Raw genomic sequence first — 20,269 nt, 5'->3', positions numbered from 1 at the left:
TCTCTGTGGCATGTTTTGGAGAATAATGGGCCTCATGCGCCAACAGTTCTTAAGAAGTTCTTAGTTCTTAGACCCACTTTTAAGAAGGTTTTGGGGGGCCTCATGCGCCAATAAGTTCCTAACTTTTCCTCTTACATTTCTTCCTAAGTGAATTTCTAAGAGAAGTCCAGTCAGATTCATGAAACGTTCTTAAGTAGGCAGAATTGTTCGTAAGCATGTTCTTATGATGATGAATCCAAATCCTCGTAACTTGAAGGGGTGTGCCAGTTCATTCAAATGATCATAGGTAGACGCCCCACATATCCTAATTAACATCCTAATTACCATAGGGAACCGCCCCACCAATCCCATATAAGGCATTGGGAATTCACTTTCCTATACCTGTGTTCACCCAGGTGGGTGTGGTTTTGCATGACTCCATGGCCTTGCCTGCAGTCACACCTGTGTGTGATTGCAGCACACAGAAATCACAGGACCTCACACATAGAAATAAAGTTGAGAGAAGTCAAGAATACCTAAACTAAAGTCTAAATATGGTGGAACACCAAACTCCAAACATTAAAAATCAATAATATTGTGGAGGTACTGAAGTGAACAGAAATTTTCATATTTTCAATATTCATGAATGTATTTTATTATTTATCTCACAATAGTCAATAGTTGGGGGGGGGGGGGGGTGATGGCGGGTGCATTTGTTTGGGTTGGGTTGTAAACTCTAAACCAGTGGTTCTCAAACATTTTCATGTCAAGGACCCCCAAATTGACAAATTGACATTCTGCAGACCCCCATATGAAAATATTTTCTGCTAGGGAAATGTTTTGAAGATTTATCAAAATGTTTCGAAAATAGCCGATCTACAAGCTCAAAATGGGCAGTAATGGGACGCGTTTGTGAGCTTGTAGATTGACTATTTTCAGTATTTTCAAGTATAAAATGGGATTAAAGTGGTAAAATGTTCCATATTTTGCTGTGGACTGCCTGGAACTTCCTCAAGGACCCCTTGAGGTCCTCAGACCAAACTTTGAGTATCATGCAGATGGCGCTGTTTTTCCTTTATGTTTTCAGGCACCCTAAGAGTGCTCTACAGTGTGCGTAGATTCTGTTCTTACCTACGAACAAATCACAGCTAAGAAAAGATTGAGGGATCCCAAAACCTTCTTAAAAACGTCCTAAGTGGGTCTAAGAACAAATTTCCTCTTAAGAACTTCTTAAGAACGGTTGGCGCATGAGGCCCACTGTTCTTATTGCTTATTACCGTCCTGCTTGGTCCCGCCTTATCGCTGCGATTTTGGGTTAGGTTTTGGTCTTCATGACAAGACACGAAAATAAAAAAATAATTAATTCGCTCTCACTCCTCTCACTCACTCATTCCTCGCACGCACGCATAGAATTGTAATAGACTACTATACTTGTGACTCTTGTGAGGACATTAAACAATAGTTTTATTTGAACCAGGCCAGACGTCTTTCCTGGGCCTCTAGGGAGTGTCAGTGTGCATACAAAGTATTACGCAGCCTCAGCCTGTTATAGCACCATGAGGCATAGACAATTATCTTCTTTCTTTCTTTTTAAAGATCTGTTTTTGGCTTTTGTGCCTTTATTGATAGTTACAGTGAAGACTGACAGGAAAGAGGGAGAGACATGCAGCAAAGGTCACCATGAACGGGACTCCAACACGCGATATGCTGTCAGGCCAGAGCCTAAGCTATATGTGGCATGCGCCTGGACCGCTAGGCCAGCGCGCTCCCGCATAGACATTGACAATCATCTATGCTTCTATGGGATCAATTGATGCAAGTAGAAATATTCTATGGCTGGCAGATTTGGCTAAGTAATGACAATGGACAGATTTGAGATTATGTCAGTGTATAGATTACTTTATTAGAAAAGCACATGACCTTTATGTATTTGACATACAATAACAGACAACACAAATGGGTTTTTTAACCCAAGCTACAGCCACATGACAGTTTGTTTCTCACCCAGTTGACTAAAGGAGCTAGCCTACTGTACATTTATAGTAATAATAATTCAAACATTTATTTCAAGACAGAAAGACAGTCAATAGTGTGATGTCCCATGATTAGTGCACTGCAGCAAACATTTAAACAAATATACAAAAACTGAATACCTGCATTTGTAAAGTGTAAACAAGTTGCCTGGCATAATAAAGCAAGCACAACATAGCCTCTGAAATAGGTTGGCTTTTATTCTGTGATCTTATAATATGGCTATGATGAAGGACCACTACATGGTCTTCCTGAATTCAAAACCTTACCATGACCATCCAGTAACAATAGCCCAATCCCACAGTACACCCTTAAAATATGGCTATGATGAAGGACCACTACATGGTCTTCCTGAATTAAAAACCTTACCATGACCATCCAGTAACAATAGCCCAATCCCACAGTACACCCTTAATGTAGTTGATCATAATTGGAGCCCCATTATGAGAGCAAATCCTTTCAATTCAAACCCTTTCATTGAAAAATGAAGAGCTTCCAGGGCCGTTGTATGCAGGCTGTTAGGTAATAGATATGTATGTACACACTATAGAGATTGATTTAATTTGATTGTTTTACTCGTGCACTTGTTAACCAACCACTTAAGCCCTATTTTATCCTCGTAGCACAGAAAATGTGAAAATAGCTCATTTACTAGCTCATACACATAAAGAGCTTGAAGATCGGCTATTTTGCTATTAAAGAATGATATGAATTAAAAAATGTGTCACTATATACTACGTCACATGCCAGTGGTTATGGTATTTGTATTGCCTCATAGCATTCTGTGAGTACACAATATAATTAAATGTATGCACTGAAGCATAGTAATAAAAACCAAAACTATTATCAGAATCGTTGTTCTGTGAGGTGCCATAAATAATCATTTCATACCAAGCCCTTGCTACCGCATGTATACACCCTCATAAGTCTGCATACATCTAAGCCTTAAAGACTGCAGCATGTCTGTGTTCAAGTACAGTGGGCGTACGTTGGGATTGGGCCAATATGAATCAGTCCACAACATCCCTGTGATGGCAATGCTATACTGTACCTCTTCCATTGTTCTCTGTGATTCCCTGAGGCAGAATTGAGGTTTTAATAAGTTGGTTCTGGCAGGATTATATATATATATATATATAAAACTATAAATTAAGGCCTTATCAGACAGGGAGCAACTGACGCCTAGTAATTAATTTCCAATGAGAAGCGTGCATTTATTTTGGACGCGTGGAGAAGTTGAGGGGCGACTATACGGAAGCGAATTTTCATGTCACGCGCATGCTCGTGTCGTGCACATGCCTGCGGGCGTCTACACCTGGATTGTGGTGAGCTACGTGTCCCACGCCCCTCAGAAGACCTCGAGCAGACCTGTTGCTGATCCAGACGACAATGTCTGTGTCAGGCTTCTGTTTTCTGGGGGTGCAGAATCTGCACTGATAGGTAGAAGAATAAAAGTGTGGTGTGGCCGTGCCCTTATAGCAGTATATTTTGCACAGCACGTTACCTTTGCGTTTGGCCTGATGCATAGATTATTTTGTATGTGAAATAGATACATTCATGCCCTACATTGGCCTAAATTTTATAGTATAATTTGTTCATCCGATATTGCTGTAAATATTTTTGCTATAATCCTGAATCCACTGTCCCCGTGTCCCATATAAGTTAAAACAAGACAGAACAACAAAAAGTTAATGTTCCTGAATATTATATGAATGCTCTCTCAAGACCGATTCAGAGCTCCGCAGCTGAATCTGTCGGCAACTCAACGTGTGGAGTTGTTATTAGGAATGTAAACATAGGAGCACCTTCGGATGAGGAGGGCTGAAGGAGAGTCAACGGGCCGACATGCGGTCTCTACATGAGGAATTAAGCGGTGCCTCCAGAGGTAAATTCAAAGGATTACATTTTTCTCTTTTTTCCCCCCTTTTTGCCGATGTTTTTCGAGATTGGAATGATACCAATACACTGCACAATAACTGTATACAGTTTATAGAAAGTCGACCAAAAAATATTGTCCAGAGATACACTGTAAACAGTATGACATGAGGGAAGGTTTAGGGCCAAGCCACTTTGGCATGCCCAGGTACCATCTGTAGGTTGACCTGAAGATTGTCCATTTCTAAACTTCTTTCGCCAAGCATAGCTGCTCGCATGGACGTCTTGTGACAGACTTGCTGTGGATTTTGCTTCTTTGTTTGTGGCTCCATCATGTGAGTTATTTCAGCCTTTGGCATATCAGTACTGACTGTGAGGTTAGTGACATTGTTACCCTGGAGGTACTGACCAAAACGCTGACACACCTGGCTGCACTTCTCACAACCGCTGCTGGCCCTCGATTCCACTAGAGCAGGCCGGGCAGACGAGTTGGTGGAGCAGGATTGGTCGGGCTGTCGATGGCAGATCATGCAAAGGTTGACCCTATTCACTGGCTTGGAATGGCACCTCCCAGGGCCCTGTGCGCAGAGGCAGCCTCTCAGACAGGCACGCCGGAGGCTACCCAGGTCCCTGCACATCACCTTGCGGAAGGTGGGCCTCAGCATAAGATAGATGAGGGGGTTGTAGATGGTAGAGGACTTGGCAAACATAGCTGGCATGGCAAATGCCATAGGAGGGATGCTCTCGATGTGTCCAAAAGCGGCCCACATGGACACCACGGCGTAGGGGCTCCACGCAGCAAAGAACCCAATGCAGACAGCAACACCCAGCTGGAGAAGAGAAAGTCAAAGTAGAGCATTGATTCTCAGCCTATATACATTGGGCCACGGACGGGCCCCCACTTTTCACGAGTGTACAGTAAAAAAAAAAATGAAAGGTCCATTTGGTTCATTTAGAGCATAGTGCATACATCACCACAAAAATAATAAATAAATAATAAATAATGATATATATTGATCACTAGATTAAGTTTAGAGATTAATAATATTGCTCTGTGCTACTCATATGATGAGAGAACGAGGTTTTGGTAACACATTCTTGCATTGATTATGGCCATGGATATGAAATGATGAGCATTATGGCTTCACATCCATCACAATGTATAATGCATGCCAGCATCCAGAGCCAATACCTGCTAATGACAATCTCCTTCACTGAAGATATATTGGGGTCACTGGCAGCTTCTTTGAGAAGCTACGGTGCTCGACAGCAGGCTCGTGTTTCTAAGTAGACAGTTCAATATGCAACACTCTTCCTTCCCATTTGAATGGTCATTGGATTATCCCCTGCATAACCCCTCTGTGTTAAATCCATACAATGGGTTTACTCTGACCCCAGGGCCCATTTATAATATATTTGCATTGGAGACGGTTCTTGGATAGACTCGAATTGTGCCAGTAATAAGATTTGCAACTGAGTGTTTGATTAGCACGAGCAGGGGCTAGCGCGTACCGCTGACCTGGGCTTACTGCTGATGATGACTACTGACTAGTAACTATATGTTAGTGGCTGCAATAATGAAAATGAGAGGTTTAATAATGCGCCTCTGGGGGACTGATTACACAAAGCAGTGATGATGAGAGAAGGTTGTGAACTTGTGAGAGTGGAAGGAAAAGAGACGGAGAGAGGGAAAGATAGAATGTGAAAGAGGGAGAGAGATGGAGTCGGAGATTATGAGACAACACTATACATTCTACGTATCTATTAGGTGAAAACCAAAGCTGCAACCTTAGGTGTATTGTTTATGCTGTGTTCCCTATGTAATGTTATGTAAATCATGTATTCCACTGTTTGTCTGTTTTCCGTTTTGTGTTTCTTTGTGAGGACTGTGGATGAAAATTAGCAACTGTGCTATATCCGGTGTATTTAAGTCCATGTGACGTCCATTAATATGCATTGTCCTGTCCAAATAAACAAAACAGGTATGGGATTGATTAAGAATGAATTATGTATTCCTTGACGGGTGGAAGAGAAGAAATAATGGAACGCTATGTGGGTTCAACTGGAATGTCATCTTCTGTGGAATGTGAATCCAATTATAATTGTGCCTGACGTCGTAACTTCAGAGCACAGCAAACTATAACGGAATAACCAATAATATGCGTGTTATTATGTAGGGCGGCTATGAGGCCGTTTCCTCACCTTGGTGATAATTGTCTGTATGTCGCTCATGTGCGTCGGCCGGGACACGTGCCGCTCCATGGCGTTGCGGGAGGCACGCACCGTGGCCAGAATGCCCACGTAGGACACCACGATGACGCAGCACGGGAGGGCGTAGCAGAAGACGAACAGTGCCACCGTGTAGGAGCGCGCGTCGTCGTGCTGATTGGAGAAGCGCCAGTCGATGCAACAGGCCGTGCCGTAGGGCTCGGGGCCGTACTGGCCCCAGTGGGCCAAGGGGGAGCAGGCGAACAACAGGGCGTACGCCCAGGCACAGGCAACAAGCAGGCGGCCGTGGAGCGAACTGAACCGGTTTCCTTGGGAACAGAGATTTGATTAGATGTTACAAGCCATTTTTAATATATCAAATCAAAGGTTTGAGCTTTTCAGTCAGCGCTGTATTTTAGATGAAAGCCTAGATATTGTTGCCATTGGACAGAAACCTTGTACCTACATGTTAAAAAAAAAAAAAAACGTGATTGGGACATCCCTAGTATCAATATTATATCCCAGACTGGATATCGTCTGTGATTTTGGATATTGTACCATTGGGATATGGCAGAACGGGAAAAATCGGTATCGGCAGACATACTCAAAATCAAATGATTGGAATCGGATTGGGAGCAAAAAAACGTGATCGGGACATCCCAATTTCCAAACGTCAGCCACGATAAAGTACCTATATGCCCGAGACGATGAACGACGGTTCATGAATAACGCATTTCAGATAAGTGGGTTGAGGGGGGCTCTAATTTATAATACAACATCCAAGATTGTGCCATATCCTGCATGGGAATCCTGGGGAAACAGATGTTTCACCATATTCTAATGAGAAATTAGATCAGTGGTTAAATCAGTGGTCCGGGGACCACCAGTGGTCCTTGCGGGGGTTCCAGGTGGTCCCCAGCTAAATGATGCAGAGTTGGTAACCAAATGGACCCAACTCTCACAAAAATGACATTATTGTTAAACATTTGCATTTCTTAATTTACAAGAAGTCTACACAATTTGAGAATGTAGAAAAATTGTTGATTTGCCTGTTATCTCTCCTATGGTACCACATCAATGCACCATGGAATTGTGGACACAGTCTTATCCAACGATAAGAAAATATTCATTAGTATTTGGGTCCGAGAGGCTAAATGTCATCTGGTCCGTGGCTTAAATGCAGAATAAATAATGGGCCTTGACATGAAAAGGGTTGAAAACCACTGCAATAAAATGGTTCACAAATAATGCATTTCAGATAAATGGGTTGAGGGGGGGGGGCTCTCTACACTACAGTACAACATCCAAGAGTTGGGACAGACTGTGGCATTTCCTGGGAAAACACAGCTTTCAGGGGTCACAAAGAAAAGCCTTGTAATTGCACCACATTAGACCACATCACAGACTGCAATTACTGAGCGTGGGCTTCAAAGAAAGGCTACTGTGGAGGAACAGCTCAGAGGGGACAATCGTATAATTTCCTCACATCGATTAATCAATCTCAGCCGCTTCGAAGGATGTACTATAAGAATCCCTTTGTCGGTTCAGTGTTCTTTGAAGACTCACCGTAGAGCGGACAGCATACTTTCACAAAACACACCATGCTCAGCAAGGTTAGAGTGGTCAGACTGCAGATGCCGAAGAGCACGCCACAAAAGGCGTACATGTAGCACACTGTTTCCCCATACAGCCACCTGGAGAGGATGGAGAGGATGGACGATGGGGGTGGTAGGCAGCAGAAAGGAGAAGAAAAGATGAGATGGGGGAGACGGAACACCTGTGAACTAACAGCCAACCATATTGTCAAACAACCATATAGTTAAATGAACCTTTGAATTTTGCACTACACTCAATCTCAAATTGCAGACATATCACATCATTCTGTCACATGAATCACATACAGAAAGCATACAGTCCACTGTTCTAGGAAGTCACGCTTCTGTTTAAAGCCCTTAAAGGCCCCATTTACACTGGCAGCCAAATCAAGCCTGAATCAGATCTGAGCCACATCCAGATTGGAATCTGATTTGTTTAAATGAGTCATGTGACATGTTAGACTCATTTAAACCAATCGGATTTCAATCTCGATGTGGCACAGATCTGATTCAGGCTAGATTTGTCTGCCAGTGTAAATGGGGCCTTATTGTTGTCTGTGTTGGTGCTGCGAGTGATAAAGTACCTGTGGTGGATGCTGGAGGTTATTGCCATGGGGTAGAGGGCAGTAGTGGAAACTAAAGTACACCAAGTACCTTTACTTAACCCATTTAGACCCGAGGACGATTCTACAAATCATGAACTACCTGTGGTAGATGCTGGAGGTGATGGCCATAGGGTAGAGACACAGCGTCAGGCCCATGTCTTTGTGTTAAGTACCTGAGGTAGATGCTGGAAGTGATGGCCATAGGGTAGAGACACAGCGCCAGGCCCATGTCTTTGTGTTAACTACCTGTGGTAGATGCTGGAGGTGATGGCCATAGGGTAGAGACTAGAGACACAGCGTCAGGCCCATGTCTTTGTGTTAAGTACCTGTGGTAGATGCTGGAGGTGATGGCCATAGGGTAGAGACACAGCGCCAGGCCCATGTCTTTGTGTTAACTACCTGTGGTAGATGCTGGAGGTGATGGCCATAGGGTAGAGACACAGCGTCAGGCCCATGTCGCTGATGGATAGGTTGATGATGAACAACTCGGGGGGCTTCAGCTGGTGCTTCTTCTTGTAGAAGACGTAGAGCAGCGTGCTGTTGCCCAACACCGAGCACACGCCTGCAGGACAACATTACAACACAGTAAACACACCATTCATTCATTCCCTGCTGTGAGAGCCACAGTCGCAACCAGTGTGTACAGTATACGTTAAGCAAGTACTGTACTGTAATTACTGTAAGTAAAAATTTGAGGTATTTTTTTTACATTACTGGAGTATTTCCAATACTTCTACTCCACTACATCTCAGAGGCAAGGGTTATACTTTTTCTCCACTACAATTTTTTAAAAACTTTATTTTCTAGTTACTTGGTAGATTGATTTTTCTCACTAAAGTTTTAACCTACGATTTGTGGGGTTTTTTTCTGTGTATCGTATCCTAACTGACTCACCTGCCAGTGAGGAACTCCCACCGGGAGGACATATACAGTAAGTAGCCTTCGTCCTACTCCTCCTGACCAACACATCCTGCGGACAGTGACAGCTGACAGGTGCCACCCCAGCACGTAGGAGCCTGTTATCTTGTTATATCACTCTTCCCAGGCAGGCACTACCACTGCACCACCTGAGCATCTTACAATGTTGTGGACCACTTATTATCTTTTGTTCATTTGTGGATGAATGGGACCAGTGACAATTTTAGATGCTCTCGCTCACTTACCAAATATTGAGTAGATGACGGCCACTGTTATGTCTGCTTCTGCAGGTATGTTGGAATGGAATGCCACGTCATCCGCAAATAGACCCATCTGCAACAGATCAGTTAAACAAGAGCAGTTCAACAAGTCTAATTAAGAGCTAGGTTGGTGTGTGTGTATTTTGTACTGTTTGTGTACTGTATGCATATTGCAACTAGTGACATAACAGTCAGTCTAGTCTTATAATGGAGAGTTTAATAATTGTAACAAAATAATGACAGCAGCTTTATAAAACTCATGGATTAAAGTTATTTCAGTCACCATGCACGACTGATTTCACTCTTATTAAGTTTGTAGATCGTCTATTTTGGGTTATTATTTTAGATCATTATCACGTGAAGCCTCAATCTGTGATTTCTTTAACCTGGTTGACAGCAGGAACAATAATATTACTAATACATCATCATGTATGTAACTGCCTCTGTGTCAGTCGGCGCAGTATTTTTCAGCTATTTATTTGGGTAGGAACCAAAGTTCTCTAGGGCGGAACCTTTGTGTTTAGGTCGCTCGTTTCCGCCCAGACATTTATCAACGTAACACTTACCAAGAAACTCCGCTGATTTATCCATGTGTTTCAGTGTGTTTGCATCTGCAAGATAGCTCATAGCATGACAAGATCATAGGCTACAAAGTACTAAGCTAGCACAATTTCCTCATACAAGTATATGCAGCTACTAAGGTACTGTTTGTTGACGTTTTTGTGTGTTGTTTTGTATTGAATTGTTTGATAGCAATGTTTGGCTGTAGTTTGTCAGATGTGGTCTTTGTGTGTAATGTGAATATGTAACCTAAGTTTATTTATGTGTATACAGTAATTGAAGGTATATGACATTATTAAGAGAATGTTAAGATATTGCTGTATGTTTGTTATTATTTTGACTAGTGATTATTGTATTTGTGTATATGTTTTTTACTATACAGTTCTCACGGTCTGGTTTGGACTAACTAAGTTTTGGATCAATAAACCTGCCAGTATTCAAGAACTCGTTTGCTGTTGTCTGTACTGAGGGAATTACAGTGAGAACTTAACTGCTCCCGAAGACAGCACCAAAGAGCAGTAAGAAGTAAGATGTCTCAAAATGGCGGAGAGCATGTAATTGCAGATGTACATTGCACAGACATGGAGTCACACGCACCTGACAAGACAGAGTGTGTGCAGAAGCACAGCACAACCGTGCAGCCACAAGTGAATGAAGGCATTATAGTGGAGAATCCCACTCCCTCAGAAGAGCCACCATTAGGCCAAAGAGTCCGCAGAATGACGGAAAAGGGTCAAGAACAGCATGATGAGCAAGTAAGAAAGGTTGCACATCGGTTCAGTGTGTGCTATGAGAAGTGGAAGGATGCCACTAAAGAAGCCGACCAAGCGCTGAGTGGAAAGTGCTCAGACGACCTGCTAGATGGACACATCACTAAAGTAAGCAATACCTCTAGGAGTCTAAATGATGTTTATGATGATTGGAAACGCATTGAGGTTCCTGACCATAACACACGTCGCAGAATCGACACCTGTGAAACAGTAACAAAGAAGATTGTAAAGGATGCAATGGACCTTATAGATGCAAGGGAGGAAGCTACAGTCCATAGGCATACTATAAGTCAAAGGCATGAAGAACATCGAGTCATTGAAGAGGTAATTAGGTAATTAGGTAATTACAGGCATTAGCTCTCGCCACACTAAGTGCTCCTCTGCAAGCAGGAAGAGTGCAGCTGCTGAGGTTGCGGCCAACAAAGCCACTTTAGAAGTCCAGCTGGAGCAAGAGCGTTATATTGAAGAGCTTCAGAGACTGGAAGTTGAAGCCGAACAGTTAAAGGCGAGACAGGAAGTTGAAGCCGCTCAGTTAAAAGCCAAACAAGAGGCTGAAAACGCAGAGAGACGAAGAGTGCTAGAAGCCAAGCGCAGAGAACTAGATCGTTTGGAGAGTATTAAGAAGCTAAAGGCTGCCAAGGCACGACAGCAAGTATATGATCAGAGTGAACGTTCATGTCCGGCATCTAAAGGCGACTGCTCGGATGAAGAAATAAATGAGCTTCTCCACCGTGTCTCTGTGAAGAAAGAAGAGGAAGTCAAGCCTCAAACTAGCCCGCTGCAGAACTGTTCTACACCACCAGCTGTAGCACAAGCAAGGCAAGAAGACAGATATGAAGACGGCACAGCAGCTCTCGTCAGAGCGCTCGCAGAATCCATCAGTGCGAGTCGCATTCCTCTACCTGAACCTACAATGTTCAGCGGTGACCCACTCCGATTCAACGACTGGAAAGTGTCCTTTCAGACACTCGTTGACAGGAAGAACATACCAGCTGAAGAGAAGATATATTATCTACGCAAGTATGTGGGTGGATCTGCTAAAAAGGCCATAGAGAGCTACTTTTTACTTGGCACAGAGTCAGCGTATTATGCAGCATGGCACATCCTAGAAGAGCGATACGGCAATCCCTTCCTCATCGCCAAGGCCTTCAGAGAGAAGCTCGACGCGTGGCCCAAGATAAGCTCCAAAGGCAGTATGGAACTTCAAGAACTCACCGACTTCCTGCGCAGCTGTGAGGCAGCCATGTCCCAGATGAGAGGTCTTGAAGTACTTAATGATTGCAACGAGAACCAGAAAATACTCTCTAAACTTCCAGACTGGTTGACTTCAAGATGGAATAGGAAAGTCATAGAAGCAGAAGAAGACACTCACATGTTCCCGAGCTTCAGCCAGTTTGTCAAGTTCCTCACACGTGAAGCTAAAATCGCTTGCAGCCCAATAACATCTCTCCATGCTCTTAAGCCAAGTGAAAGAATTCCAGACAAGGGTGTAAGGAGCAGAGGTCCTGGAGCAAAGGTCTTAGCAACCAGCTCAGATGAGAGAGCCGTCGTCACAAGCTGTGTCTTCTGTGAGAAGGCAGGACACAGTCTACAAAGGTGTCGCAAGTTTATACAAAGGACAATCTTGGAGCGAATCAAGTTTGTTCAAGAGAAGAAGTTGTGTTTCGGCTGTCTGAATTTTGGCCACCGATCTAAGGAATGTGGAGAAAGAAACAGCTGTGACACTTGTGAGAGAAGACACCCAACTTGTCTTCATGACGATCGCACCAAGGAAGAAAGGATGTCAACAAGGTATGACAGAGCAAGGGACAGTGACAAATACAAAGAAAGGAAGAATGAACAGTCACAAGACCAGTCAGAGAGACCATCACGTGCGGCGACGGCACTTAGAGTCATCCAGAATGTTGGAGACACTCATACTTCCACAATAATTCCAGTGTGGGTGTCGTCTACAAGTGTGCCAAGTCGTGAAGTTCTGGTGTATGCACTCCTCGATACACAAAGTGACACAACCTTTATCCTCGAAGAGACAGCGAAGGCTCTCAATGCTAGGAGTGAACCAGTTCAGCTAAAGCTATCCACGTTGGCTTCAAGAAACACAGTCGTGTCCTGTCAGAAGCTGATTGGTCTACAAGTTAGAGGATTCTATTCAGACAAGATAATCACTCTGCCTGTGACTTACTCAAGAGAGTTTATCCCTGCAAACAGAGACCATATTCCCACACCGGAGACGGCGAAAGCATGGCCTCATCTTGAACACATTGCAGATGAGATCGCTCCTCAGCAAAGCTGTGATGTCGGCCTGCTAATTGGCTACAACTGTGCCCAAGCCCTCGTTCCAAGACAAGTGGTGCCTGGTGAGGAACACCAGCCGTTTGCACAGAAGACAGACTTGGGCTGGAGTGTAGTGGGATATGGCAACCCGTGTCTCAACTACGGAGATGCAATTGGAATAAGTCACCAAGTCATGGTGAAGCAAGTGATGCCAGGTCTACCATCCTCTTCAGACCTCACAAAGGAAGTGCACTATGTCTGTAGGACACAGATCAAAGAAGTTGTCTTACCTGCAGATGTCATCAAGATGCTGGAGTCTGACTTCGTTGAAAGAGCGTCAGAGACCAGCCCCATCTCTCAAGAAGATCTAAGGTTCCTGTCGAAAATGGAAAAGTGCATCAAGTTAAAGAGCGACGGTCATTATGAAATGCCGCTGCCATTCAAGAAAGAAAGACCTAACTTACCTGATAACAAGATCTGTGCTATCCATCGTCTCAGGTGCCTAGAAAGGAAGCTGAGAAGAAACGATCAGTACTACAAGGACTACAAGACTTTCATGGATGAGACCATAAGACGCGGAGATGCAGAAAAGGTCCCGGAGGAAGACATCCACAAAGCTCCAGCTTGGTACATTCCGCACCATGGGGTGTATCATCCACAAAAGCCTGGGAAGATACGCGTTGTCTTCGATTGCTCCGCCAAGTACCAAGGAACGTCCTTGAACGACCACCTCCTGACGGGTCCTGAGTTGACGAACACCTTGGTGGGAGTTCTGTATCGCTTCCGAAGAGGTCCTGTGGCAATCATGTGTGACATCGAACGCATGTTTCACCAGTTCCATGTTAAAGCAGTAGACCAAGATTACCTGCGGTTCCTTTGGTGGGACAATGGAGATCTTGAAAGCCAACCTTCCATCTATCGGATGAAAGTCCACTTGTTTGGTGCAGCGTCGTCACCTGGCTGTGCCAACTATGGGCTGAAGCACGTCGCTGCTGAAGGACAAGGACATTTTAGTGAAGACACCATAAAGTTCATCCAACGGAACTTCTACGTTGATGACGGATTGTCAAGTGTAGCATCTGAAGACCAAGCGATCCAACTTGTGAAGGAAGCAAGAGAGCTTTGCAGCACAGGCAAACTCCGGCTGCATAAGTTCATCTCTAACAGCAAGAAAGTCCTAGACACAATCCCAAAAGAAGAATGTGCTCAAGCTGCCAAAGACAAGGACATGGCACTGGGTGAACTGCACATGGAAAGAGCACTCGGTGTGCAGTGGTGCGTGGCTTCTGATGAGTTCCAGTTCAGAGTGATCGTCAAAGAGAATCCACTTACCCGAAGAGGAGTCCTGTCCACAGTCGCTTCAGTGTACGACCCTCTTGGATTTGTGGCACCGTTCATCTTGTTGGGAAAGCAGATCCTGCAGCAGATGTGTCGTGACAAGCTCAGTTGGGATGACACCTTACCTGATGACCTACGACCTCTGTGGGAAAGATGGCTTCAAGACCTGCGAAATCTAGCCGAGGTGAAGATTCCAAGATGCTACGTTCCATCAAGCTTCAAGGTCCAACACTACGAACTCCACCATTTCGCCGATGCCAGTGAGTCAGGCTATGGAGAGTGCTCGTACCTCAGAGCAGTGAGTACATCAAGTGAAGTCCACTGTGCCTTTGTAATGGGAAAGTCGAGAGTCGCTCCTACTAAGGTCACAACCATACCAAGACTCGAGCTGTCAGCAGCAGTGGTAGCCGTCCGCACCAGTGACATGCTCAGGAAGGAACTAGAAGTAGAGTGCCTACAAGAAGTCTTCTGGACTGATTCAAGAGTTGTCCTTGGTTACATCAATAACGAAGCCAGAAGATTTCACATATTTGTGGCAAATCGTGTGGAACGCATCAAGCAAAGCACAGAGTCTACACAATGGAGGTATGTGGCTTCGGAAGAGAATCCAGCAGACCACGCCTCAAGAGGCCTCACAGCAGAGCAACTGGTATCCTCTAACTGGTTCACAGGCCCAGACTTTCTTTGGCAGAAGGAGTTACCAAGTGGAGACGTCAAGGTGGGAGAGATCACAAGTGACGATCCTGAACTTAAGAAGGTCCAGGTTCTCGACACCCAGGCGAAAGAAGTCAAGTCGCTGCTAGATCGCCTACACAAGTTTTCAGACTGGTCCAGAATGGTGAAAGCTATCGCCAGACTCCAGCGCCATGTGAAAGAAATTAAAGGGCTCCAGCCAAAGTCCTGTGAAGCCAGCAGTTTGGAGGAAAGGAGAGAAGCGGAGTTGACCATAATCAAGATGGTTCAAGAAGCAACCTTCTCACAAGAAATACAGTTACTCCAGAGTGACAAGGAGACGCCAGTCAAAGGCAACGCCAATAAGTTGCACCGGTTAAGTCCATTCCTGGATGACCAAGGTGTCCTCAGAGTTGGAGGCCGCTTAACTCATGCTGCCCTACATCCACAGGTGAAGCATCCAGCGGTTCTTCCAAAGGACAGTCATGTGTCAAACGTACTCGTCAAGCACTACCATGAGAGAGTGTACCATCAGGGACGAGGGATGACCATGAATGCGCTCAGATCTAATGGCATATGGATACTAGGCTGCAGCAAGGCTGTATCGTCCCATATCTACAAGTGCACTAAGTGCAGGAAGTTCAGAAGATGCACTGAACAGCAGAGAATGTCAGACCTTCCAGAGGACAGGATGGAAACAGCTCCTCCGTTCACCTACTGCGGGATGGACTGTTTTGGACCATTCTACATAAAGGAAGGAAGGAAAGAGCTAAAGCGTTATGGATTGTTACTTACCTGCATGTGTTCCAGAGCGGTTCACATTGAGATGCTCGACGACATGACCACGGATGCCTTCATTAACGCGCTGCGTTCATTCATCGCCATTCGTGGAAATGTACGCCGGATAAGAAGTGATCAAGGAACAAACTTCGTCGGAGCAAGACGAGAGTTTGCTGAAGCATTGAAAGAAATGGATCAGGAAGAGCTCAAGCAACTTGGATGTGAGTTCATCATGAACACCCCAGCTTCAAGTCATATGGGTGACGTCTGGGAAAGACAAATTCGCACCATAAGAAGTGTCTTGACGTCCATTCTAGAACAGTCAGCTACGCAGCTGGACTGCTCCTCTCTAAGAACGTTCCTGTATGAAGTCATGGCAGTAGTGAACAGTAGACCTCTGACCACTGATTGTCTGAATGATTCATCCAGTCCAGAGCCCCTGACACCAAACCACATTTTGACCATGAAGTCCACGATACTCGCTCCACCTCCTGGGAAGTTCGTCAAGGAAGATCTATACCTCCGCAAGAGATGGCGTCGAGTTCAACTCTTATCCAACCACTTCTGGACAAGATGGAAGAAGGAGTACCTCCTGAGTCTCCAACAGAGACAGAAGTGGACCAAAGATCGCAGGAATGCAAAGGTCGATGATATTGTACTCCTGCAAGATGATAATACACCACGTAACCAGTGGAGGATGGCAAAGATCATCGAAGTGTACCCAGGGAAAGATGGGAAGGTGCGAAGACTCAAGTTGCTCATCAGCGACTCAACCCTTGATGAGAAAGGAAAGCGCATCTCCAAACCTGTCCACCTGGAAAGGCCCATCCATAAGACGGTGACGCTGATGGAAGCAGACTGAAGACTCCGGCCTCTCTCTTTCTCCCCTCTCTCTCTATCTGTCTCCCTACAGGTGCAGTCGTAGGTGATCGTCTCTGGGGAAGCCAAGAACTGAAGTTATTGTTTTTGTTTATATTTTTCTATGCAGTATTGTCTCTCAAAGGTTGAAGGAAATCATATACATGTGATATGTTTGGTGGGAGTGTAACTGCCTCTGTGTCAGTCGGCGCAGTATTTTTCAGCTATTTATTTGGGTAGGAACCAAAGTTCTCTAGGGCGGAACCTTTGTGTTTAGGTCGCTCGTTTCCGCCCAGACATTTATCAACGTAACACTTACCAAGAAACTCCGCTGATTTATCCATGTGTTTCAGTGTGTTTGCATCTGCAAGATAGCTCATAGCATGACAAGATCATAGGCTACAAAGTACTAAGCTAGCACAATTTCCTCATACAAGTATATGCAGCTACTAAGGTACTGTTTGTTGACGTTTTTGTGTGTTGTTTTGTATTGAATTGTTTGATAGCAATGTTTGGCTGTAGTTTGTCAGATGTGGTCTTTGTGTGTAATGTGAATATGTAACCTAAGTTTATTTATGTGTATACAGTAATTGAAGGTATATGACATTATTAAGAGAATGTTAAGATATTGCTGTATGTTTGTTATTATTTTGACTAGTGATTATTGTATTTGTGTATATGTTTTTTACTATACAGTTCTCACGGTCTGGTTTGGACTAACTAAGTTTTGGATCAATAAACCTGCCAGTATTCAAGAACTCGTTTGCTGTTGTCTGTACTGAGGGAATTACAATGTATGTTACATATTGTGTTGGGTAGCGTGGTACTGCAAGGTCGACAGCTCATTAGTCCGACCCCACACCCTAACCGCAAGTTTTGGGGGTTTGACACAAAATGTAGACGCGAAATTGGGGGTGGGGTATGTTTGATCCTGAAATTTACCCGATTTCTCAGCACTGTGGACCACCCCTAGCGCTCAGTGGGATTTGCGCACCTGCTTAATTCATAGAATAATCAAGGATGTTCTGATTGATCAGGACACGTAATGGTAAGTACACTCAGATACTCTTGTACGAGTGTGTGTGTGCGCACGCACACACACACACTGATTGCAGGACACGTAATGGTAAGTAAACACTCACAGATACACTCTTGTACGCGTGTGTGCACGTGCGTGTGTGCCCAGTCATATTACTGTACACACACAGTCAGTCATACACACACACACACACACACATAACTCACCAGTTTCTTTTGTTCTGAAGTATAGTTTTTGGTATTTTGTATAATTATGCATGTTGGCTAATTGTCCATTTTAATCATTAATCTTTTTTAATCATGTCAACTGCGTTGGCTTATTTTCATTCTAATCATGTCCTATAATTATTAATCTTGTTTAATCATTTCAACTATCATTGGCAAATTGTGATTTTGAATGTCCCCTATATCAGTGGTTCTCACGAGACATGGCCAAAGCATTTCCGGGGGTCCCCAGAGACATGGCCAAAGCATTTCCGGGGGTCCCCAGAGACATGGCCAAAGCATTTCCGGGGGTCCCCAGAGACATGGCCAAAGCATTTCCGGGGGTCCCCAGAGACATGGCCAAAGCATTTTCGGGGGTCCCCAGAGACATGGGCAAAGCATTTCCGGGGGTCCCCAGAGACATGGCCAAAGCATTTCCGGGGGTCCCCAGAGACATGGCCAAAGCATTTCCAGGGGTCCCCAGAGACATGGCCAAAGCATTTCCGGGGGTCCCCAGAGACATGGCCAAAGCATTTCCGGGGGTCCCCAGCCAAAAACGTTGAGAACCCTTGCCCTGTATTAATGTAGGTCTCTTCATCTTACAATAGGTTTAGGAAGGGGGAGGAGTCTGATAAAACATTTATATCAAATACCTAAACTGTCTGGGGTCTGCCTGGGGAGCAATATTTAACCATGGTGTACATTTCTTTTTTTAATAGGGCATAAATGCATATCTCACTTTAAAACACTTCTGGGGTCATTTACATGTCTACTCAGCTTTTTGTCTGCACCCCAGATAGTTTTTTAAGTTGCTTGATTCAATATGTTGATATTTCATATTCATTGACCTCCTATCTATTTAGACCTGATGACGCATCTGTGTCGCCTAATAGCTTTTAACCACTTTAACCATTATTTTAAACTTTAGCTGTTGAAAAATAGCAGATCTACAAGCTCATGGCACATGTTATGCCCCAGTTGGTGGTCTAGGGCGGGACATTAACAATATATACCCAAAAATGAAAGAAGTGAAAACAGACAAATGGTAAGGTGAACTGAGAGCCCTGTTTATTAACAAACTGGTCTAAGGTAAATGAGAATCAAGCCAAAAAGATAAGGGAAGGGACTGGTGGTGCCAAAAGAAAGGGTACATTCAACCACTACCTAAATAAATCAAACCTCTAGTCTATCAAAAGGGAAACAAAAATCTTCCTACTCTACATACAAAAAGGAAATTACAGCATGTGGCACTCACCTCTAACCTGGTGTATAATAACAGAAAATTACCTACGTGATGCACTAAGTACAGGGTAACCCAGAGCTAACCTGCCCCTTCCCTGTAAAGTATTTGGTTGCAAAACCAAAATGAACTGCTTAGGACTCGAACAAACCACTGAAACTGAAATTGTTTGGGACTAGACTGTGAGAGAGCACTCTGGAGGGAATGACACAGGTGCTTTATATACACTGATGGCTGGAGATGATTGGTGGACTGCTGTGTGGTGGCCCAACCAGTGGTGAGAGGCGGAGTTGACTGAGTTATTGCATGATTGAACTGAGAGAATGGGCTGGACCTGTGAATCTGAGTGACAGATGGAGAGAGAGGGAGAGGAGAGCTGAAGCAGAGGGGAGAAAACAAACTACAACTGCCCCCCCCATACAGCGCGGCACAGAGTGCCACACTATGAGCTTGTAGAGCTGCTATTTTTTTTAAATCGTGAAAATGTGGCACTAATCTTTTAATATCATTCACAGCGAATGTTTTTAACTCAAACATTTGCTTGCATGCTGGGTCCTTGGAACAACATCTTTTCTGAGTGGGGTCGGCGGCCAAATACATAGAATTTTGGGGCTCCTTGACGTTAAAGTTGACATAGAAACATGTTTTTCAGAAAACTGTCATGATTTCTTTTAGAAGACATTTGTAGAATCTGGTCTCAGGTCTGAATGGGTTAACCAGGGTTGACTCATTGAAAACATAGGCTGCTATACGTCCTTGGTTCTGCATGGTGACTGACATCTTTCAATTTGTTTTATTTCATTATGTTAATTATTTTCTGTAATGTAATGTTGCAAGGCAAGTCCATGCATGAAATTCCACTTCCACACTTCACATTTCACACTTTAATTATTATTTATTTTCCCCAGATGTGGCACTTTACGTTGTTCCTTATGCAAACTATATATCATTCATTAGTATAAAGTGTGTTCCCCAAAAGGGCCAAGTTGCAAATAAAATTGCTACATCTATTTCAAACAGACAGTCAAGAAAAAGAAAAAGAAAACAATTGTCTCCCCAGTGA

At 44.1% G+C, this 20,269-nt stretch overlaps 1 protein-coding gene across 1 annotated transcript; it reads right to left on the bottom strand.

Moving 5' to 3' along the window:
- Positions 1 to 3,275: 3,275 nt before the first annotated feature.
- On the bottom strand, positions 3,276 to 19,380 carry LOC306943813 (opsin-5-like; the record flags this gene model as incomplete). Its single annotated transcript, XM_079530338.1, has 7 exons — positions 19,254 to 19,380; positions 9,457 to 9,544; positions 8,693 to 8,855; positions 7,660 to 7,787; positions 6,088 to 6,422; positions 4,257 to 4,715; positions 3,276 to 3,443 (listed from the first exon to the last, which is right to left on the bottom strand). Exons 2-7 carry the CDS (start codon positions 9,542 to 9,544, stop codon positions 3,276 to 3,278), a joined length of 1,341 nt encoding a protein of 446 aa, XP_079386464.1. The 5' UTR covers positions 19,254 to 19,380.
- Between the last annotated feature and the right edge of the window lie 889 nt (positions 19,381 to 20,269).

This window comes from Electrona antarctica, assembly GCF_951216825.1.
Source record: "Electrona antarctica genome assembly, chromosome: 19".
Taxonomy (NCBI): Eukaryota; Metazoa; Chordata; class Actinopteri; order Myctophiformes; family Myctophidae; genus Electrona; species Electrona antarctica.
Note: the sequence above shows the minus strand (reverse complement) of the source record. Positions and strands in the feature narration are given on the sequence as shown.